This window comes from Thamnophis elegans, chromosome Z (genome assembly GCF_009769535.1).
Source record: "Thamnophis elegans isolate rThaEle1 chromosome Z, rThaEle1.pri, whole genome shotgun sequence".
In the NCBI taxonomy this organism is placed as follows: Eukaryota; Metazoa; Chordata; class Lepidosauria; order Squamata; family Colubridae; genus Thamnophis; species Thamnophis elegans.
In genome coordinates, this window is record NC_045558.1 from 8,838,295 (window position 1) to 8,862,683 (window position 24,389).

Here is a 24,389-nt window from a genome sequence, read left to right on the forward strand (position 1 = left end):
AATCTCCACGGGGAGATCGTTCCAAAGGGTCGGAGCTACTACGGAGAAGGCTCTCCTCCGCGTAGTTGCCAGTCGACACTGACTGGCAGATGGGATTCGGAGGAGGCCTAATCTATGTGATCTAATTGGTCACGAGGAGGTAATTGGCAGGAGGCGGTCTCTCAAGTATCCGGATCCACTACCATGAAGGGCTTTATGGGTGGCAAGTAGCACCTTGAAGCGCACCCGGAGATCAACAGGTAGCCAGCGCAGCTCGCGGAGGATAGGTGTTATGTGGGTGAACCGAGGTGCACCCACAATCGCTCGCACGGCCGCATTCTGGACTAGCTGAAGTCGCCGGATGCTCTTCAAGGGCAGCCCCATGTAGAGCACGTTGCAGTACTCCAGCCTAGAGGTCACAAGGGCACGAGTGACTGTTGTGAGGGCCTCCCGGTTCAGGTAGGGTCGCAACTGGTGCACCAGGCGAACCTGGGCAAATGCCCCCCTGGTCACAGCTGACAAATGGTGGTCAAAGGTCAGTTGTGAGTCCAGGAGGACTCCCAAGTTGCGAACCCTGTCTGAGGGGTGTAATATTTGACCCCCCAGCCTGAGAGATGGAACACTTGCCAAATTAGTGGGAGGGAAACACAACAGCCACTCGGTCTTATCCGGGTTGAGCACAAGCTTGTTAGCCCTCATCCAGTCCCTAACAGCTTCAAGGCCCCGGTTCATCACGTCCACCGCTTCATTGAGTTGGCACGGGGCGGACAGATACAGCTGGGTATCGTCCGCATATTGATGATATCTAATCCCGTGCCGCCGAATGATCTCGCCCAGCGGTTTCATGTAGATGTTGAATAGTAGGGGGGATAAGACCGAACCCTGTGGCACCCCATATGTTAGGGGCCTAGGGGTCGATCTCTGCCCTCCAACTAACACCGACTGCGACCTGTCCGAGAGGTAAGAGGAGAACCACTGCAAAACAGTGCCTCCCACCCCCACCTCCCGCAGTCGTCGCAGAAGGATACCATGGTCGATGGTATCGAAAGCCGCTGAGAGGTCAAGGAGAACCAGGATGGAGGCGAAATTCCAGTTTACCAAGATAGAGGTAACGTGCATAGAGGCAATCATGGCTTAATGATTGGTTGCTTAGCAATCGACATTACAACAGCCACACAAAAGGAACTTGTGATCCAATTCCAGGATTTCAATGACTGCACATCCTTCCCACTCAATCCCATGACTGCACCAGCAACCAATGTCACTACCGATAGTTGACTTACAACCGTTCACTTAGTGATCATTCAAAGTTACAATGGCACTGAAAAAGTAACTTATGTTTTCACATTTATGACCTTTGCAGCATCCCCATGGTCACATGATCAAAATTCAAATGTGTGGTAACTGGTTCTTATTTATAATAGTTGCAATGTCCTGAGGTCATATAGTCCCTTTTTGAGACTTGGGGAAGTCAGATTCATTTATAACAATCATGTTGCTAATTTAACTGTAATGATTCACTTAACAACTGTGTCCAAAAAAGTCATAAAATGGGGCAAAACTCACTTAAGAACTAAGATGCTTAGCAACCAAAATTTTGGACTCGATATGTCACAAGTCAAATATTATGTGTATAGTCAATTGCAGACTTCTGAATCCATTGAATTGCTTCATCACGATGTTCATTTTATGATGTGGCATTTGCTTATCAACAATGCAAAAAAGGTTGTAAGAGCAGGTTGGTTACATGAGTGACTCAATTTATTACCATCTTGAGTTACAAAAGAAATTCCAGACTCCTTTACAGTCATAAGTCAAGGATTAGCTGTATTGCAGAAAATACCAGCATCTAACTGACCTGGGAAAAAAGCAAAGCAAATTATGTTTAGAATTTGAATGGGAGACCATCAGGAAATCTTCAGATTGAAAACTGCACTGGAAGTTAAAACAAAGTCAGTGGTAGATCATTTCTTTATTCCTGCTAAGTTACTATATCTATTAAGATACATGTTGATGGTTCCTGCAAGACCCAATCTATTCTGGACCAATGGCAATGACAGCTCCCTTGAAATGAAGATAAGTGAGCAGAGACTGATTTTAGGCATGCAATGAAAGGAGAGGATGGACTGAACCAAAAATTGGCCTGGTTGGGAAACCAGGGGGAAGGATTATGGGGACACAGAGAGGATGGAGGAGAGATTTCAAAGAGTAACCTGGAAGGACTGCAAATTTTCGCCAGGATCAAGTTCGAAGAAGGAGCACCCATATCCCCAGGAACAAGCCAGACTCTAAACAAACAAAAGAAAGTTTGTTTGGGGGTCTTTTTGTTTTTTATTTAGAATAGAATAGAAAAATAGAATAGAGAATAGAATAGAAAAGAATAGAATAGAGAAAAGAATACTTTGTCACTTTTGAAGGTACACTAATCAGCATACATTAAAATGAAATAACGTTGCATAAAGCTCTCAAAAGCTCTCCACCTCTAATATAAACATAAACACGACAAGATAAATTTGGTGTCTCCTCTTTGGTTTTTTTTGGGGGGGGTGTCTTTGTTTTCTCCCTTCTTCCACGTTACTGGAGAGGGAGGCTTCCTGCAGCCCCAGGCTCTCTTTTGAGGAAGCCATCCGTTGCTTTAAAAGGAGCCCGCCGGCAGTCCGATCCCAAATGCAAGGACTGCACTGCACGACAGGACCACTAGAGGGCCGCATCCGTCTGCAAATCGTTTCCGAAAGCGTTTCTTTAAACCGAACAGCCCGGGGAGGGAGGGAGGAGTCAGGAAAGCCAGGCCCTCCGCCTCTGTCACGCGCGCGCATGCCCACTCCGATGTTCGACGACAGGAGCCAAAATGGCGGCGGGAGGTCGCCCGGCCTTGGGTCACGTGCCCCGATCTTTGCTCCGCCCCCCCCCATCGGCCGGGCGGAGTTCCTCCGTCAGCGCAGGAGTGTTCTCTCGCTTTCGTTTCTGACGTCCACCGGAGCCATTCGAAGTTTTTTCTCCCCCCCTCACACGCCCTCCTTCGCCAGGGCCGCGCGACGGGGAACAGCTCGCGAAGGTGAGTGGTGTGTGTGGCGCCCGCGGGCGACCTTCTGGGCGTTTGGGGCTCCGTCGTCTTCCTCTCTCAGGGACGGCGGGGATCGGCCGCTGACAGAGATCGCCGGCCGGCGTCTCTCTCTCTCCCTCTCTCTTAGCGAGGGGGATCGGCAAGCGGGCTGGAGATCTTTGAGGGAGGGGTGCGAGGTAAGGATCTTTACCTCAGAAGGGCTCCCTCTTTGTCTCACCTGAGCCTCCTCCAAGTGAGCTGGGTTCTAGCACCTGCCATCTTGGGGGTTGGGAGCCAGCACCTACTCCCCAAGATAACCGTGCCGTATGAGGAGGCGCGTGACGTCACAGCATGAAGGACCGACGCTCGCGTCATGACGTCACAGTGCAAGCCCCACCCATACTTTGCGCCGTGATGTCACCGGGCAAGCCCCGCCCCCTTTGAACTGACACTGCCCTCGGGACAAACGCCGCCCCTTTGGAATTTCAGCTCAGCCTCCCTTCACAAGTGGGAAGGGTGGACTTCAACTCCCAGCATCCACCCCAACCAGCACATGCTGGCTGGGGGATGCTGGGAATTGAAGTCCACCCCTCATAAAGATGCTGAGGTTGAATAAAGATGCTGAGGTTGAGAAGTTGACCAAGGAGAGATTCAACCTAGAAATAAGGAGACATTTTCTGACAGAATAATCAACCCATGGAACAGAAGTTGCCTTTTGGAAGTTGTGGGAGCTTCATCATTGGAGGCTTTCAAGGGGAGATTGGACTGCCATTTGTCTTTTTTTTTTAGACATTTTATTAAGACTTATAGGCCGCCCTTCTCCCTGAGGGGACTCAGGGCGGCTTACAATCACAAAGGGAAGGGTGTGCAGTAACAAAAGACAAACAATAAGTGACCAAAAATAAAACGATAAACCACAACATGCATTCAACAATCAACACTCGGGCGGGTAAATTGGAAACCTATCCCCAGGCCTGCTGGGAGAGCCAGGTCTTGAGGGCTGTGCGGAAGGTCTGGATGGTGGTGAGGGTACGAATCTCAACGGGGAGATCGTTCCACAGGGTCGGGGCTGCAACAGAAAAGGCTCTCCTCTGTGTAGTCGCCAGTCGACATTGACTGGCGGATGGAATCCGGAGGAGGCCCAGCCTGTGCGATCTAATCGGTCGGAGGGAGGTAATCGGCAGAAGGCGGTCTCTCAAGTATCCAGATCCACTACCATGGAGTGCTTTAAAGGTGGTCATCAGTACCCTGAAGCGCACCCGGAGACCGACAGGTAGCCAGTGCAGCTCGCGGAGGATGGGTGTAATGTGGGCGAACCGCGGTGCGCCCACTATCACTCGCGCGGCCGCATTCTGGACTAACTGCAGTCGCCGGATGCTCTTCAAGGGCAACCCCATGTAGAGCCCATTGCAGTATTCCAGCCTAGAGGTCAGAAATGGTGTAGGGTCTCCCGCTTGGGCTGGGGTTGGACTAGATGACCTACAAGGTCCCTTCCAACTCTGTTAATCTGAATCTAAGATGATCAAACACTGCCTTCATCGCATCTTTTTTGTCACTTGTTTGGCCCCTCCCCCCCTCCATACACCCCCAATTTGCCTATGTAAACCATCTGATATAATTTTGGGGATTTGTTTCTGCTTGTGGCATTGCTGCAAGCAAACAAGCTAAAACCATCCAAAACATCTTAACCAAATCAAACCAAGTCAGTATTTTATTTATTTATTTAATTTACACAAACAAACACACACACACACACACACACACACACACACAGCTGCCCATCACACAACAAAATCTTTTTTGCTTGGTCTTTTTTCCTGGGGTTACCGTTTTTTATAAAAGCATTAAGGATATTGATAATTAGAGCCAAGGTGGCGCAGTGGTGAGAGTGCAGTACTGCAGGCTACTTATGCTGACTGCCAGCAGCCGGCAGTTTACCAGTTTGAGTCTCACCAGGCTCAAGATTGACTCAGCCTCCCATCCTTCCAAGGTGGGTAAAATGAGGGCCCAGATTGTTGGGGGCCAGAGGCTGACTCTCAACCTCTTAGAGAGGGCTGTAAAGCACTGTGAAGCGGTATTGCTAATGCTAGAGTGAAACAATGAAAAATAAAACACCCAGCATAACATTTGTTAAAATGGACAAAAAAGCTAAGATGTGGTGTCTTACAGCCCACAGTGTTAAATACTCTACAAGTAGTCCTTGACTTACAACAGTTCATTTAGTGACCATTCGAAGTTTATAATCACACTGAAGAAAGTGACTTATGGCCATTTTTCACACTTATGACCATTGCAGCATCTCTGTGGTCACATGATTAAAATTCAAACACTTCCCGACTGACTCATATCTATGACAGTTTGCAGTGGCCTGGGGTCATGTGCTCCCCTTTTGCAACTTTTTGACAAACCAAGTCAATGGGGAGAGCAGATTCAACTGTGCCAAGAAAGGTTGTAAAATAGAGCAAAACTCACTTAACAAATCTTTCACTTAGCAACAGAAACTTTGGGCTCAATAGTGATCATAAGTGGAGGACTACCTCTATTTACTTCTTAATCACTTGATTAAGAAGATGCCAAAATGATAGTAGAATAACACAATTTTCCTCATGTAAGGGAAAAATAAGCATATGTGTGGAAAGGGAAAAATAATAATTTATTTTTTTCTCTCCAATATTCTACCAGTCTTTTAATAATTGAAAAATCACTGGGACAAATAATCGTCTCCAATCATCAGAATTATTGATGATGATGGTGATGATCATTAGGATCTGTCCCAAGTCTCCTGCCTCTCCAACTCTCTTCCAGTCACATGGTCCAGATTAGAGCTGCTATTAAAAATTCCAGAAACCAATCTCTATATCCTTTCCTTGTTCTCCATCCATTTGCCCTTTAAGATGGCCTCCTTTCCTCAACCAGCTGCTTGGGAGATCTGCCTGGCTTGAAGGAGGCTTTCCCATTTCCTTATCTGGCTGAAAGAATATTGGCGAAGCTGGGCAGGAGGATCATACAGTTGGTGGAATGGGTAACATGAAAGGAAGCTAAGCTGCTGACCTTCTGCTTTCCCATATGGTGATTGGGAGAGTCTCTGCAAAAGGACCAGTCAGTGCTTTTCTCTGGCTTCCTTCTTGGGTCCCAAATCCAAAACAACAGAAATGTTGGCTGGATTATTTGGCTACATCTGTAAAACATGGCATCCGCTTGGATCACATGGGGATTGCTGCCAGAGAGTAAAATGCAGGGGACCAGAAATGGCAGAGCCGTAGTGATAGCTGCAATCCTCAGATTTTTTTTTTTTTTTCACGAGGACTGGATTTTTCTTGGGGGCTTGAAATGGCTTGAAATGTTTGCCCATAAAACTTCTGTTTTGTTCTTTAGTGAACTTTTCAGCTGGCTTTTAACTGTTATTTAATCTCCAGGCATTTCTGGGTTGCCTTCCTGGACATTGCAAAGTCCATTCTGCAGATCAAAATGCAACGAAATGTACAAAAGCATATTTGATAAATTTAGCATTAATCCAGTATTTCATTCTAGAATCCCAGTTTGGGATAGTGTAGGGTTTCTCAAACCTGGCGGCTTTAAGATGTGCGAACCTCAACTCGCAGAGTCTCAACCATCAGTGATTGAAGCCGGAAAACTTGAGTGTTAGTCCCACCTTAGACACAAAGCCAGCTGGATGAACTGGGCCACTTCCTGTCTCTCAGCCCCAGGAAGGAGTGAAGCAAACCACAAAAACTTCAAGGCAAGAAAAAACTTCAAGGACATATTCAGGCAGTCAAAAACTGGCTCAAAGGCACCAAAACCAAACAAAATTCTAGTTGAGCTACAAACTTTCACTTTACACATCTGAAGTAGCTGTGTAAAAAAATTGATGAGATTTTAGACTTTTGAAATTTAAAAATGTGTCACCTTAAGGAAAACATGAATTCTTTACACTTTGATTCAGCACCCATCTCCACTGGACAAAGTTAAAATTACATATGTTTAGCTTCTTTCAGTGGGTGAGGTTTTATAACTACCCTGGCCAGTTGCTGCTTGTAAAATGAGGACAACTCCATGAGCAAATTAAAAATAAACATAATTCATTATTCACCACACTGTTTCCTATTGACAGGCTATTTGTTACTCAGTTTCTTCTATCTTATGAGCAGAAAGTCCTGTTTATCTATGGGTCAGGACAGTAGGATGCTAGGAGGATTTTTGCAATTCTCCACAGTGTATGAACTTTCACATAAAATTAAACTTGTTTCTGAAAATCTGAAAGAGAAGTCACGGGATAGTGGTCTTGAATTATTTAGAAACACTCAATAGGTTTTGGGAAACTACCCTGTTTCCTCGAAAATAAGACCTCCCTGGATAATAAGCCCAATCGGGCCTTTGAGCGCATGCGCTAAAATAAACCCTCCCCCAAAAATAAGCCTTCTTTGAAAATATTGCAACACGGCAGCAGCCATGAGGTGATTGCCGCCTCCTGCACCCCAAAAGTAAGACCTCCCCCAAAATAAAACCAAGCACTTAATTCAGGTGTCAGGGAAACACAGGTATGTACATGTATAAAAATAAATATAGTGAAATGACTGTTTCTTTGATGGAAATAGTCCTTCTTTTACGATCACAATTGGGACCAGAATTTCTGTTGCTAAGCAAGATGGTTGTTAAAGTGAACTACACTTGATTTTATGCCCTTTTTTCCACAGTTTTTTAAATGAATCACATGGTTGTGGGAGAAATCTGTTTTCCCTCATTGACTTTGCTTGTCGAAAGCTTTCAGGGAAGCTTCAGGGAATGCTGTAGCCATACCTGCCAATTGCCACACACCTGAATTTTAATCACATAACCATGGGGGATGCTGCAACAGTCCTTTGTGCAAGGACCAGTTGTGAGTTCCTTTTTTAATACCAGCAAGTGTTGTAAGTTGAGGAGTACATATATATGAACTAAGAGTCTCACACCAAGATTAATATTTTCCTTTTGTTTTTTTATGCCAGGATGGCCCAGAACAAGTTTCTTGCAGCGAAGCTGAAAAGCTATTTGCGTGAAGACAAAATTCAGCTATGGAAGCCTCCCTATACCAACAGCAACAAGGAAGCTGGAGAGGAGCTGAAGGTAAGCAAGCATATTACCTCTCCTGTCGCATCGTGCGTTTTTATGGCTTTCTGTATTCTTAGCAGATTTTGTTTTTATTCTCCTAGGATCTCACCCAGCAATATTCAGCCAGGCTCAATTACAATGACAACGAAATAGAAGCTCTTCTGGAAGAAATACGTTGCAAAGCTGTCGAGAGAGGGATGAGAAATGAAGCTTTTAAGTCAACAGGCGTGGCAACCCTGGAAGTAGCCTTACCTTCAAGGATGGGCAAAGTAAGCAGCTGCTTCCCATTATCTGAAGAGAATAGCAATAGCAATAGCAGTTAGACTTATATACCGCTTCATAGGGCTTTCAGCCCTCTCTAAGCGGTTTACAGAGTCAGCATATTGCCCCCACAGTCTGGGTCCTCATTTTACCCACCTCAGAAGGATGGAAGACTGAGTCAATCTTGAGCCGGTGAGATTTGAACCGCCAAACTGCAGCTAACAGTCAGCTGAAGTGGCTGCAGTACTGCACTCTAACCACTGCGCCACCTCGGCTCTTGCCCATTGGACAGAAGTCTGTCCAATGGGCATGAGGCGTGTGCATCTTGGTCAAATATCGGAATGATAATACAGGTGGTCCTTGACTTATAACTGGTTTCTTAACTACCACTCAAAGTTACGACCTGCAGACCTATGAGCTGGATCCACCCTTCTGATGTTTGCATCCCAACCCCCGGTCATATGGCCATTGCTTTATGACAGTTTTGTTCAAAATCAATCTCTTCAATCAATCGGCACTCATCACAAACAATAGATTTACCCACAATCAGTATGTTCACTTAATGACCACCATAAAAAAATATAAAATTGGGGCAGGCTGCATTATGGTCATAACTTGAGGACTACCTATAGTTCATTTGTATATAGACAAATAAATGAGACAGTTGAGTGGTTATATGTTATTAGGGCACTGTTGATTCTTAATAGTTTCATAGATAGATTTTTCTCTTTGACGATCTGTCCTTCTGCTCTTCCAACATCCCCATCGCCACTATTTTAACAGAGTCCATCCACCTTGCTGCTGGTCATCTTCATTTTCTCTTTCTTTCCTTCTATCCCAGCACAGTATGTCTATGGAGATCCTCATTCATCCAGGTCATGGCTGTCCTAAAGGTGCTTTTTCAAGAGGCAACTGGACTTCCTTGGTTTTTCTTTGAGCTGAAGAAGCTTCTTGGATGAGAAACAAAAAATCTTCAAAGAAAAACCAGAAAGTCCAGTTTCAACTCTTGAAAAAGCACCTTTGGGGCAACATTATAGACTTTTCAAGAGAGGGGGGACTTTGCATTGATTTGTTGATAGATTATATGCTATCAAGTTAGTGTTGCCTAGCAGCCATATAACATTCTCCAGGAAGATTTTCTCCTCTACCTGGTCCTTCAGCTCTTCCGATGGCGTCCCCTTTGCTACCGTAACTTGAGTCCAATAATCTTGCTTCTGGTCATCTCTTTCCTTCCACCATTACAGATTTCACCAGAAAAATGAGGCTGTTTAGTTTACTTATGTATAAGAGAATAGGGTAGGAATTCCCCTGGAATTGACTTCCTTTCAAAAGTCCGGAAGAGGCAAACTCTCAAGACAAAATATTATTTCTGTTCTCACTACACGCTGAACCGGAAAATGATTTTAGCCTAATGTGTGTTAGGCAAGCCCAGCTGATGTGGTTATGTTTGCTGTAAAACTCGGTCAATTGTCTCAGCACTGATTAAGATAATAGTTGATAAACATGTTGTGGAAACACTAATAAAACCTAGTTAATCCTACATAGGATTGTAAAAGGCAGCTGATTAGGGGAACATAGCTCCAGATGAAATTATTGAATAAAAGCAATGAAATGCATTTGGCAACAATTTCTGGCTAAGACTGAAACCTTCACCACCCCTCACATTAAAAAGAATGCTCGTTTAGTGGAAATATAAAACATGTTGCTATGTTCATTATTCTCTTGTGGCCTACATTTATCCCAGTCATTCATTAAAAACTCTATCCATAAAATGTCTTAGGATTCGGGCACTTGGCAACTGTATTTACAGCAGCATTCCAGAGTCACATGATCACCATTCAAAACCTTTGAACAAGCAAAGTCAATGGGGGAAACCGGATTAAATTAACAACTACGTGATTCACTTAACAACTGCAGTGATTCATTTAACAGCTCTGGCAAACAAGGTTATGAAAAGGGATGGTGACTTGCTTAACAACTTCCTTGCTTAGCAATACAAATTTTGGTCCCAATTGTGATCATAAGTTAAGGATTATCAGTACTGAATTCTTAAGGCCCTGTGTATTTACTTGAAATTGATGCTTCTTGTACTTTTAGTACAAGGATCTCCAGCCTTGGCAACTGTAAGCCTGGCGGACTTCAGCTCCTAGAATTCCCCAGCCAGCTTTGCTGGGAGTTCAAGTCCGTCAGGCTTAAAGTTGCCAAGGCTGGAGACTCCTGCTTTAATAGGACCAAAATCGGAAGCAATCTGCAAGTGAAGAGATTTTCAAGAATGTCTGTGTATAGATTTGTTTTGCCAGATTCTTTTTCTCCTCATTTTCTTTCAGGTTTCATAGGGATAATTACTGTCATTAATTCTAGAATTGAGGTTTGCATTGTTCACTGAAGTTTCTTTTCTTTCTCTTCTCATTTTCCCCCCTCCTCTGCCTTATGTATGTATGTAGAATTATTAACATTCTCATTTGCTCTGTGTTCACTAATGTGTGTAAATTGGAAAGAAAAGAAATGAAAAAAAGTTAGGAAGGAGTGGAATGAAACCAGGCTTACGTTAAACACTGCTGCTCAGTAAATAAGGCCAACATGCTTGAACATCCCAAAATTTTTAAATCCTCCTTAAATGAATCTGTATATTCTATTTTTCATAGATGCCAAAGAATATACTGGAAACCAAATTGGTTATCACAGGCAAAGAGCTGCGATCCCAGTAAGTACTTACCATTCACTTGAGTGCTTTGCTAAAAGTTCCTGTAATTTATTTTTATATAACTGCATACTATAAGTATATCATAGCATACATGCCATACGGATCATTTGCATATATTCAGTCTCAGAAAGATATAAATATAGAAGAAATATATTTTACCAGTTCCTCAGTTTGAATATAGAAATAGATTTTCGGAGTAAGACAGTCTTCCACTTATGAACACAATTGCAACTAGAATTTTCCATTATAAGTCACTGTGTTATAAAGCATCACATGGCCAAAAGGTACATAGCAGTATAATCATGAAGCTGAATTGTTTGCCTAACTATTATGCTTCTTCCCAGAATAGCACAGACATATGGATTTGAAGAAGACTGCAATAAAGTAATTATAGATAAGAAAAATGGATATATAAGATAATTTTGCAAAGTTAGTTTTTTTCTTCAAAAGATACATAGCTGTATAATTTTGAAGCCGAATTGCTTTTACTAGCTATTGTTCTTCTTCCCAGAATAGCACAGACATATGGATTTGAAGAAAACTGCATTAAAGTAATTATAAACAAAAAGCAACTGGAATTAGGTATGTATCTTGTGTTTAAATGCATTTTCAGAATAATTGTTCATTCAGGTTCTGAACAGAGCTGTTTCCTACTTCAGCAAGTTCTCCTGCTTTTGGCTGGAACATCAATCTGCTTCCATTTTTCAGGAAAGACGCTAGAGGAGCAGGGAGTCACCCACAATGTCAAAATGATGGTGCTTGAGCTGAAGCTGAGTGAGGAAGAAGCCAGAAGAAAAGTCCGTGAAGAAGAAATACAGTATGAACAGGAGGCCTTGAAGAAGAAAGAGATCAGTCAAAGGATGCAGAGGACAAAAAGGGGATTAGAAATACTTGCTGAAAGAGGTTAAAGAAACTTTTTCTTTAAGTCCCAGACTACTAAGAGTAAGGTACAAAGAGAGAGAGAGGGAGAGAGAGATTCTTTTTTCCTTCAGATCTTCCAACAGTTTTTGTGCCATTTTTTTCCTTTAAATTTCTCACCTTTCCCTTTTACATCTCTTGTCAACTCCATCCAGCCATGATTTTCTTGGTCTTCCCCTTAACTTGACCTCATATTCATTTTGCAATTTAGTAGTATCTAGCTGATAACGCAGCAGTATAGTAGAAGCCATTTTAAGGCACAACAAGCTGTATCTTAACAGAACCACCACCCACTCCCTGAGGGGTCTGACCCCCACAGTATTTTTCTCCAGAGAGTAAGTCATCTGTGTACCAAGTTTGGTTGAAATTGCTCGAGGCACTCCAGAGTTATTCTGGAATACATATGCACAGGCACACACAGCCATATCTATATCTATATCTATATCTATATCTATATCTATATCTATATCTATATCTATATCTATATCTATATCTATCTATCTATCTATCTATCTATCTATCTATCTATCTATCTATCTATATATATATATATATATATATATATATATATATATATATATATATATATATATATTCTAATAGATACCTTTCACCCTGGCTTCGCTGATAACGGATAAGAGCCTGTGGGATAATGGCTAAGAAGTCTGCATATATATATATGCAGACTTCTTAGCCATTATCCCACAGGGTCTTATCCGTTATCAGCGAAGCCAGGGTGAAAGGTATCTATTAGAATCCCAGTAAGGGTATGGCTAGCTGATGAGAGCTAAATAGCTTGAAATAGATCTATACTAGTCTCCCTTTATTTATTTATCAGCACAAATAAAAAAACAAACACAAATATAACAAAGGCAACAGTAAAAATATTGGGTTTCCGTCATGGATGGACTCTTGTGACGAGCCGATTGACAGATGATGGAAGCAGTTAGCTTCCTCCCATAATTGGGGCTTACCAGGGGTTGTAAATATATATATATATATATATATATGATTTTTATGTGTGTGTGTGTATGTGTGTGTGTGTATATGTATATATATGTATATGTGTGTGTGTGTGTGTATATATACACACACACACACACACACACACACACACACATATATATATATTAGCATTGGCCATGCATTTCTGTTCAAGCTCACTAACCTGATCTGATTTTTGGGGGGAGAGAGGAGTACAACAACAACCCAGTTAGGTAGATCGGGCTTAGAGAAAGTGAGTGATTGAGAATCAACATGTAAACTTGTGTGGCTGAGAATAGAGAGTTAATCTCAGATAAAGCACGCTCCTCCCCCCTCCCCAAAAAATGGCTAATCATTGAGTTATTATTTAGAATAATAACTCATTGATTTAGAAAGAATTATCACCCCATACTTTGTAAAACAAGCAACTCTTCTTTCACAACTATGGAGTGTTTGAGTGAGGAAGGTAGAATTCATTAATTGAAAAATTCAGCCTTCTGGGATGCAACATCATTCCTGGTTGGAAAACTCCTATGAAAATTCTTGTTTGTGAATAGCGAATGAGGGGATTAGATTGGTCATTGTGGTCCAAGTTTTATAGGCATACCAAGGAATTCTTGGTCCCAACTTATTTAGTGACTGCCCATCTGTTATCAGGCTGACGATCGCTCTATCCCTTTGAGTTTACTGGCACAACCCTCTAAGACAGCAATTAAATAAAGAAGATTTTCATTACTTCTCCTCCTCCTCCTCTCCCTCCTCCTCCTCTTCTTCCTCCTCCTCTGCCTCCTCCTCCTTTCTTCTTCTCAATACATATAAATGGCTCTTCATCTTTCTTCTTATTCTCTCTATATAAATGGCGGTGTGTGTTTGTGTGTTCCAGCATAACTCTGGAATGCCTCAATTTCAACTAAACTTGGTACACAGATGGCTTACCCTCTGCAAACAAATACTGTAGGAATAGGACACCCCTAACACCCCCTCGGGGTGTTTGTTCTGTTAAAATACAGCCTGTTGTGCCGTACTGCCATACTGGCTGCTTCTGTACAGCGCAGTGGAGTTGCCATTATAACAGCTTCACAATATTCCACAAGGGGGCTCCCTCTGGTAAGGGGGAAAATCCAACATTAGAAACTACGTTTGGTCCGGACATTTTCCCCTTATAAATAAATACCCGATTATCAGCTAGTTTTCATTAAAAATGTGGCGCTTGTAAAATCCTATTTTTTCTGTCATATTAAATCTTGATGATAATGTTGGGGGATCTCTAGTACCTACACTTAAAAAGTTGGAGCAAGGGCTGTGTGGTCCTCAAAATGTAGCTTGTTCACCTTTTATTTATTTAAAAAATAAATCAGTTTTTTTGAAAATGTGTTTGGTATTTTTTTTATGCGCATGCTCTTGTTCCAGAAAATTCTTTCGATCCGGAGAGCACACCTTACCTGGACATAGCAAACCAGACTGGAAGAACTATTCAGATTCCTCCCCAAGCCAAAAAAGTAAGCGTGAACTCTACAAAAGTTGTGTTCTGCCTGTCTCATCTCCCCCACAACGTGTTTTGTCTGAAAAGCAATTTCTTTCGTCTTCGTTGTGAGTAAAAGGTTTCTTCGCCTCCTCCTTGTTTTTTGGCAGGCTCTTTTAATAGCCATGGGGTACCATGAGAAGGGCAGAGCGTTCCTGAAAAAAAAAGAATACGCTGTGGCATTGCCCTACCTGTTGGATGCGGATAAACACTTTTGGTAAAAAAGACAACCTCGCTTTCCTTTTGCAAAACCTCTTTCAGAACTAATTATAGTGGCTTCGCTTAGCAATTTTATGTACTTGTTAAAATGGGCCAAAAACATTTCGCTTCTGTTCTTGTCATTTCCAAATGTGCTTAGCCCACAACAATAGAAAGAAGCACGGCAGCTTTATAAAGGCTAGCCTTGGCCTCAGCTTTATTGGCAACATTGTCACTGAACCAACAATCCCAGAATGTGGCAACACAGTACAAATTGTCCTCAATTTACAGCCGGTTACTTAACAGCCACTTAGAGTTACAAAAGCTACTTAATGACTCCGGTTTCAAACTGCCCATGTCCCACAATGACATGGTTGCGTTTTGATCACTCAACAACCTGCCCCTCATTTATGGCTGTTTGCAGTGCCCCACAGTCAGGTGGCTGTGTTTTACGACAGTTTTGCTGGAAGCCATTTTTTACTTTTGGCTTCTAGCAAAAACTGGCTCCTAGAGAACAATGGCTTTGCTTGAACGACCACTGCAAAAAAAGGTTGCAAAGTCAGTTCCAGTCACATGGTGACCCGCTTTACAACAGTCACAACTAGCAACCCTAACTACCAGGCTCCGTCGTGGTTGTAACTCGAGGACTGTCTGTACTCTGAAAGGGAAAGAGGCATCTTGTGCTAGCAAGTGTGAAGATAAGGGCATAACAAGGTTGCATATTGATCTCTTTCCCAGCCCAAACGTGAACCTCACAAACTCAAGCTGTAGGCGTAAAGTTCCAGAGAAGCTGCAGGAAAGACTTCATGATCCACCCTCTAAGCATCCCCGACTGAAACCAGTTCAGCTCCTCCTAACAGCCTTTGGACCAGTTTCCATTCAGCCCATTCTAGCCAGTTTGCCTGGAGGTACCTGAGGCTTCTGTAAAGTTGTGTTGTTGTGGCTCGGAGAGAAAAGAGCTGACACATTGGTGTTTCTTTTGGAGTTGGGCGTATTCCGCACTTACCTTGTTCATATTTTGGCTGTTCACTGTGTCCTTTGGTGGCATTGCTGCTCCATACCCTTCTTTGGGGACTACATTTCTCTCATGCTATTTCACCCATCCTGCCCCCCGCGGATGTTCAGTGCAGGATCCCGTCCTTATCCCCCTGGCTTACGAGATCCCCGATATGATGGGTGGCTGTACCGATAGTCCTTGGCTTACAATCGCAGTGGACACCCAAATTTCCGTTGCTAAGCAAGGTGGTTAAAATCAAGTCGCACCTGTCCCTACATTCTCTGCCGCAGTTGTAAAGCAAATCATGGCAGTCGTTAAGGGAATCATGCAGCCATTAAGCAAATCCGGCTTCCCCTTTGACTTGGCTCATCAGAAGCTTTCAGAAGTTTCACAAATGGCGATCACGTGGCCCTGTGGCGCTGCAGTCACCATAAACATGCTGACAGCCAGGCACGTTTTTAGTGCCCTTGTAATTTCGAACGGTCACTAGAATGAACTTTTGTAAGCCAAGGACTCCCTGTATTGCACATCCATAGCACCTCTAAATTCCACCTGCTTTTCAGCAGCTCTGCAGCACCTGTGTCCAATATGTTCTGCTTTTCAGTGAAAGTTGCTCAGAGCTCCTCACCACCGTGGATAATTACGCCGTGCTGCAGCTGGACATTGTCTGGTGCTATTTCCACCTGGGCCAGCTGGAATGTCTTGACGATGCCGAGAAAAAGCTCTTGTCAGCGCACGACTGCTTCAGGAAGTGTTACGGAGAGAACCACGAAAGGCTGGTCACCATAAAAGTAGGTTGGTTACATGTGTTATATACAAGCCCGCATCCTCGAGAGACATTGAATGAATATTAAGTACATGAAAAAGAACTTCAGTGTTTTTTATATTTCTGGGTTGTTGGTTTTTTTTCACATTACAAGCTGGTCCAGAGTCACTGGATAGTGAGATAGGCAACGTAATACGTAAACTTATTAATAAATGAAACTCGTCCTCATTTACATTGAACATTAAGCAAGATATGCTGGAAAGAGTATCCTGTTTCCCCCAAAATAAGACCTCCCCGGATAATGAGGTTTTTTTCAATCAGGCTTTTGAGCACATGCGCTAAAATAAGCCCTCTCCCCCAAATAAGCCCTCCCCTAAAATATTAAAAATGCATGCACAGCAGGTCCATGCCATTTCCAGGGGGGAGATGACATCCCCTACGCACCCCACATGCACCTGCCATCCAGGCGGAACAACCTTGTGGAGGCCGCTCCCACAAACCCTAGTTACAGTGGCCCTTAGTGGCGGCCGCAAAAAGAGCGGCAGGCCCAAAGACGCTCGGGCTGGCAAGAGTGTGCCAGAAACAGAGACAGAACTTCTGGCCCTCTCTGGATCAGTTGATCCGTGGGCCATGGAATGAGGTGAAGGGGCCTTCTGCACCTCAAAAATAATAAGACCTCCCTGAAAATAAGGCCAAGCGCTTATTTCTGGGGTCAAAAGAAAATAAGAACCTATCTTATTTTCAGGAAACACAGTATTTACACCAAAAGCTTCAAGGAATTAAAAGTTTAAAAGTCTGAATGTTTAAAGCCAAAATATCAGAAGCATTTGAGGGCGTGCCTGTTAAAATCATTTCATTTAATTCTGCAAAGTTCCACCAGATCAGGAACAAACTGCTTGGTAGATGATCCTTGTATAGGTCCTGTTATTTAGGACTCAATCCTCTAATTCTTTTTCTTAATCCCATTCAAATACCAGTGGTTTTTATTATGTATATTTGGATTGTTATTCTGTGATTTGTGAAACCTTCCTTGCATGTTGACCCGTTTGTAAATTTTTCCTTTCCTTCAGGGCAGCTCTGGGAGGGAGAAAGCTTTATTTTTGAGGCTCTACCTACTTGAAGGCATAAGCCATTATCACAATGGCCGAGAGAAAGAAGCTGCCGAATGTCTTCAAAGAGTGAGTGATTGTGTTCCTATCAAGGTTTAAAATTCTTCCATAAAATTGAAAATCTAAACATGTAATTTCTTGGATTAAGCCTCCTTGAATAAAGTGGCATTTATAGTAGATTAATACAATAATACATGATGTTTTCACGACTGCGCCTCTAAACAGCAACCAATTTCTTCTGTAATTCACTCTAGTTTGTTTGTTTGTTTCTCCCTCTCTCTTTTTCTCTCTCTTTTTTTTTTTTGCAGGCACATAGCTTATTCCAAGAGCTGGTCATTGACCCAGAAAAGATCAATAGCTTGTTACTTCTGGGTTTCTCTGCTCAAGAGGCTCGCCTCGGTCTCCGAGCTTGTGATGGCCATTTGGAGCATGCTGCCAATCATATTTCCAACAGGAGGGAGGTAATGAGCCAAGGGGGTATTTTAGGGGCAGGAAGAGTGCTATGCAATTTCATAGCAGGGCGGGATGCAGGGAGTAGTGCAATGGCAGTAAAAATTCACATCTCAAGCATTTGGTGCAGTGTTTCTCACTCTCAGCAGCTTTAAGGTGCTTTAAGACTTCAACTCCCAGAATTACCCAGCCATCAAGGATTACCCAGCCCCAGCCAGCTGGCTGGGGAATTCTGGGAATTGAAGTCCACACATCTTTTAAAGCTGCTGAGGTTGAGAAACCCTGGGCTTGTACTTCTATTTCACACAAGTGCATTGCCTTACATCAGAACTCTGCTTCTCTTACAAATTTGAAATGGCCAATTTCTCCTCGGTTTGCACTGAAATACCAATAAATTCCACTATTTTCTCACCAAATGAATGGTTTCTAACTCTTGATATTTATTCCTTACCAAGTTCAGTTCTGAGCTGGTGTTAAGGGGGAGGGGAGGGGGACAATTGCCTGAAATTAAATTCTTTATTCTTCACCTAAGAGCAACAACAGAAAGTTGTTAGGTGAGTGGCCATCTGGCCCCCTCTATCCAGCACAGATAATGTACATTCCGATCAGATACACTCCCTTACCCAGTCTCCCATTTCCCATCTCAGTATCATTCTGTGTAAGGAACTTCTTCCTCCCTTCCTTACCAAGGCCTCTTGGTTTTTCTGAGAATGAATTTATCTAAACATAAACTGTCTTTGGAATGTTCACTTTATCTCCCTTCAGGTCCTTGGTGCCCCTTGATCTTGGTTGCTTTTCTTCCGCCAGACATATGGCGCTCTCTGATCTTGGTTGTGCCAGACATATGGCGCTATCTGAGCTTGGTTGTTTTCCTCTAGACATCCACAAGAAAACAACCAAGCCGGAGAACACCAAGGACACCACAATGCATCCCTGAACTACAAAATATTTTCTTCTATCAGTTATCTCACTTCCCTGGATAAACTTCTTTCAAGGCCTGGGAACAGTGAGGAGTAAGGAGGCCAGCCAAACTTAAAAGAAAACAAAATGAGGCACGGTTTCTCGGTCTTTATGAAAGCACAAATGCTCAAACAAAACTTTATAATATTATAATTCTATTAAATATTCCAACATGACTGCTAGAATGGAAGGGTTGTTTTGAGAGAACAGGGCTCCAGATTCCTAGAGAAAAAGCTCTTAGACAATTTCACAATTGCACAGTGAAGCATGAATATCAGTGTTTAGCTAGAACAGCGCTATGAGCACACTGTTCAAAGTCCTGGCTAGGGATAAGCGGAGGAAGAAAAATAATTTATCTGTGTGGTTGCTAGAAATTGGCAGTGATTTTAAGATTATGGCTTTGTGACCTGGCACCTCGTCAAAAAAAAGAAGGAAGGAGTGCATTCAAAGTTGAGGAATGATCTATAGATAAGAAGTGGAGTGGAAACCTTCAGTTTTGCTGGATAGTGAAAAGATGCCTTACTGTTGTTCTTGTGCAGGAGAAAGCTCTCATACGGAGAGAGGAGAAGGCAAAAAGGAGAAAGCAATTAGAAGGCATAAATTCCTTGAAAAGTATGGGCTATTCAGAGCGAGCAGCCAGAGAGGCACTTCACAAGTCAAAAGGGAACATTGAAGAAGCAGTGAAGGTAACTCTTATTCCTAGTGTTTTCCTCTGTTCTCATCAGGTCAAAACATTGCTTGCTTTAGACAAGCCCCACTCAACTTTACGACCATTAATTAATCACATTTAAAGTTATGAGGGGGTGGCTAAGACACTGAGTTTGTCAATCGGAATGGACGGCAGTTCGAATCTCTAGCACCACATAACAGTGAGCTCCCATTACTTGTCCCAGCTTCTGCCAACCTAGTAGTTCAAAAGCATGTAAACATGCAAGTAGGAAAATAGGGACCACCTTTGGTGGGAAGGTAGCAGCGTTCCATGCACCTTTGGCATTTAGTCATGCCGGCCACATGACCACGGAGACGTCCTCGGACACCACTGGTTCTTCGGCTTTGAAACAGAGATGAGCACCGCCCCCTAGATTCAGGAACCACTAGCACACATGTATGAGGGAAACCTTTACCTTAAAGTTATGCCAGCACTCAAAAAGGTGACTTAAAACCAATCCTTGTACTTACAGCATCCCCACAATGACATGATAAAAATTTGGTTGCTTGGCAGCCAGCATGTATTCCCAATGTTTGCAGTGTCCCAGATGTCATTTGTGACTTTTCCAGGGTGGGGTTCCAATAAGCAAATGGGGGAAGCAGGATTCGTTTAACAACCATGGCAAAAATGTTATAAAGACCGGGCACGACTCCAATGCTTTGCAATGGATGCCCTGGCCCAGTTCTCATAAGTTGTGGACTGCCTATAAAGTGAAGACTATTGGTACTACCTTGGGATATCCCTCCTTGGTTTAGTTCCTTACATTATTCATTTTGTGCTCTAGATTATACTTGATAATCCCCAATTGCTGTTACCAAATGATGATGCTTCTACTCCAGGGGATGACTTTCAGGTTCCTCAGCAAAGTATTGAACAGGTCAGTTGGGAATGCGGCCCGTGTCTCGTGTGCATTTCCTCTTTTCTCTTCTCTTCTCTTGAGGTCTTGTCCATTTGCAGTTTCCAACTTGTTGCAAGTTACTCATCCCATCTCCAGAGCATCTTGATAAGGGTGCATGGGAGCATTTGTGACTCAAAAAAGATCCCGGTGTAACCAAGGAAGAACTCCTATTGTGAGAAATGCTTTAAAGAGTCTTAGTTTTAGTCAGAATTTCTTGTTTGGCGAAACCCAGTTTTTCTTTACCTGGTTTGGCTGACATTCTTTAATGTTAAAAAATGCTAAAATAATGTGAGCCAAGGGGGGCAGGGGGGCTATTTTAATCTTCTCCGAAACTTAGTCAGATACCAGTGAAAGAAAGGAAGGAGGGAAGGTCTATATTTTAGAAGCTAATGTAAACTTCTGAACAATTCTTGACATTCAGTGATACTCATTGTAATTTTGAAGCCTATTTACATATATACCTCTGTGTGTGTGTGTGTGTGTGTGTATCTAATCCTCACTTAGCAGCCCAATTAGGACAGGTACTAATTAAGCACTTCAGGCATTAAGTAGGTAAATCAATGACAATGATGGGCTTATAATTTCCTAGTTGGACACTAAGCAACTCATTGTGGTCGCTAAGTGAAAACATCACATATTGTGACTTATGAGTTTGCTTCCATGTTCTCCATGGAAGCTTGTTACGAATTGTTTGAGAAGCCTGCAAACAGAGATCGCATAAACATGGGACACTGTGATGGACATAAATGCAAAGATTGGTCCAAAGCTGAGATTTCTTTTTTACACCACTGTAACTTCAGTCACTAAACAAGGCAATCCATAAGTAAGGACTAACTATGGATTCTCAGATTGTCTCCAGTTATAGTGCAAGAATCAGGTGGTGCAGTGGTTAGAACGCAGCAGGCTAACTGCTCACTGCCAGGAGTTCGAGCCTGATGGGGCTCCTTCCATCCTTCCGAGGTGGGTAAAATGAGGACCCCGATTGTTTGGGGAGGGGAAGATGCTGAGACTGTAAACCACTTAGGGCTGTAAAGCACCACAAAGCAGTATAAGTCCTATTGCTATTGGCCTCAGAGTTGGATTTCCTAACCTGGGCATAATTGCACTGCATTTACTTCAATCCCCAGAATTCCCCAGTCAGAGCAGGCATTGCTGAGAATCTGGGATTCTGCCTGTTGGGGGGTGCTTGAGGAAGGTACTAGAATGTTGGAATCTAGTGCATTCATTTTCAGCTTTAAAATTTCCATCGCTCTCTTGAGAGTTCATGAAAGATGAAGCTTTCACCTCCTACTAGGGAATAGGTCTCTTCTGAGATATCAGCTCTGAATTTCTCAGGAGGAGATTAAAATGTGGCTTAATGTATGTTTTCACCTAGCTGGTATACATGGGCTTTAATCCTGGCGTTGCGGAGCAAGCTCTGAAAATATTCCGAGGCAACATTCAAGTGGCTGTACAGACACTCCTTCATTATGGGGGATCCCTCCCTGCTGATTTGCAGACCTCTTCAGACAGCACCACCAGCACTTCCAATGAATCCAGCTCATCCAAAGACTCCCCTACCGATTCTGCAGGTAAAAGGGCCCAGTTCAGAGATGACAAGCAGACCACGGGACTGAGTTGGAGGCAGGGAATTGGGAGAGATGACAAGGTTCTTAATGTGACGCAGCATATGAAGAGGATGGAGTTGATGGGAAAACTGTGGAGTTTCTGTGTGCTTCAGAGAGGTCACACGTTGCTGACTTGGACTTCAACATGCAGTTTGGTCTAGTGCAGTGATGGCGAACCTTTTCGGCACCATGTACCGAAAAGGGAGCGCGTGGGCGGCACCGAGTGCCAAAAAGGGAGCACTTCATGCATGTGCGTGTGCTCGTCTGGGGCGTGATGAGGAAGAATTACTTGGGGCATGTGCATGCCATAAAATGTACTTCCAGTTTCTGGTGCGTGCATGTGCGCTGGCCGGCAAGTCTTCCAGTTACTGATGCGCATGCGCATGCATCGCTAAGCTGGTCAGTGCACATGTGCATGTTGGAAAACGGAAGACCAGCTTTTCAGTTTCCAGCACAGCTGAATGAACAAAGGTCAGCTGATCATCACATGTACATGCAGTAACCCAGAAGAGGAACAGGCACTGCCGAGCGTGCCATCAGTTCGCCATCACGGGTCTAGTGGTTAAGGCATCAGATAGAAACTGGATTGTACTGTCACCTGAGACAGGTGACTTTGGGCCAGTAACTCTCAGCCCAACCCAACAATGGATTAACTTTTAACTCCCACATTCGTTTAACAACTGTTCACATAAAAGGTTGTAAAATTGGATCCAATCACCTGGTGGCCATTTTTATAACCGTCATGACAGCAACCATTATTGCAGGGCTCAATTACACTTACAACTTGAGGATTACCTATATAGGCAGTTCTCAGCCTATGACCACAATTGAGCTTAAAATTCGTGTTGCTAAGTGAGGCAGTTAAGGAACTGTTGTAACTGTCGAGGACTACCTGTCTTTCCATTTCCCACTGGTCTTCATCAAAAGCAGGAACAGTCTTAAACCTTGAGCTTTCTAGTTTGTTTAAATACATTAAAATTCCCTTAAAAAAGGCAGGGTCTTATTTTCTTTTGACTTCTGAAATAAGCGCTTGGCCTTATTTTTGGGGAGGTTTTATTATTTTTGAGGTGGAGGCAGTGAGCATGGTCATCTCATGGCTGCTGCTTTGTTGCAATATTTTTGGGGAGGGCTGATTTTCGGGAGAGGGTTTATTTCAGCGCATGCGCTCAAAAGCCCGAGTGGGCTTCTTATCCGGGGAAGTCTTGTTTTCAGGGAAACAGGGTATTTCACAGATGAGGTAAGAAATTATGGCGCAGTCTATCATTGACCAACTCCCATCTATTCCTGGAAGATGCTCTCTGTAGAGAGGCTGGATTAAAAGAGCCCAAGAAGTGAAATTTTGCTCTGTGTGAACTTTTCGTTTCTCGTGTATTTGTAGGCACATCTGGGGCTTCAACAGACGAAGACATGGAGGTGGATGCTGTCAGTGAAATCTTAGAAGATATTCCGGAACATGAAGAAGATTACTTGGACTTAACTTTGGAAGAGGAGGAAATTGTCATTAATGAGTACCTGTCCTATATAAGACACCTGCAGATCCCTTCCAAGTAGAGGCAAGACTTTGGAAGGCTGCATCTCACTTACGCACTTCAGGGTCTTTTGGGCTAGATCAGGCAGAGTTAGTTGCTTTTAAGTCTCGTGGTACTCAAGAATTCAGCTCACTTAACTGGAACTAATTTAGTCCCGATCCAGAGCTTAAGGTTAGGTCGCTTTCTTATATTTTGCCAGATGCCTTAAGTAGCTGCATAGTTTTGAAATGTTGGCATGCAAAATAAGTCCATTTAACCACAATCTGAAGCCACTCCTGGACAGTATTGTCAGTTGTAGAACAGAAATATTTACAGAAATATTTTTGTAGAACACTTCAGCATATATATATATGTTGATGTAAAATTGATTTATTTAAATCATAGCTTGAATAAAATCCATTTTGCACCCCTTCACAGCAATAGAAGTTTTTTAAAAACAGCCAATGATCTCAGTAGGGCAGCCCTTGAGTAGGACCCCATGAAGATTAGTCCTGATATTTTCTCATTAGAAATAAGGATTTGTGCGTAGAGCAGTTTTTAATGGATTTTTTCTTTCCTTCCTTTTTTAATACTATTGTAAATCTATTGTGTGTGGAACTGAAATACCTTCCTTTTCTAAACAGTCTTGCTAAAACACTATTAACCAATAAAAAACACATTTATCACG

At 43.0% G+C, this 24,389-nt stretch overlaps 1 protein-coding gene across 1 annotated transcript; it reads left to right on the forward strand.

The window, feature by feature from the left end:
* Nucleotides 1–2,891: 2,891 nt before the first annotated feature.
* Nucleotides 2,892–24,389, forward strand: NUB1 (negative regulator of ubiquitin like proteins 1). The gene is made up of 15 exons (XM_032237399.1): nt 2,892–3,034; nt 8,008–8,125; nt 8,212–8,379; nt 11,017–11,075; nt 11,587–11,657; nt 11,784–11,978; nt 14,388–14,476; nt 14,610–14,716; nt 16,299–16,485; nt 17,531–17,638; nt 17,878–18,030; nt 19,519–19,665; nt 20,473–20,565; nt 21,962–22,157; nt 23,572–24,389. The coding sequence occupies exons 2-15, from the start codon at nt 8,009–8,011 to the stop codon at nt 23,742–23,744; spliced, it is 1,863 nt and encodes a 620-aa protein (XP_032093290.1). The 5' UTR covers nt 2,892–3,034; nt 8,008; the 3' UTR covers nt 23,745–24,389.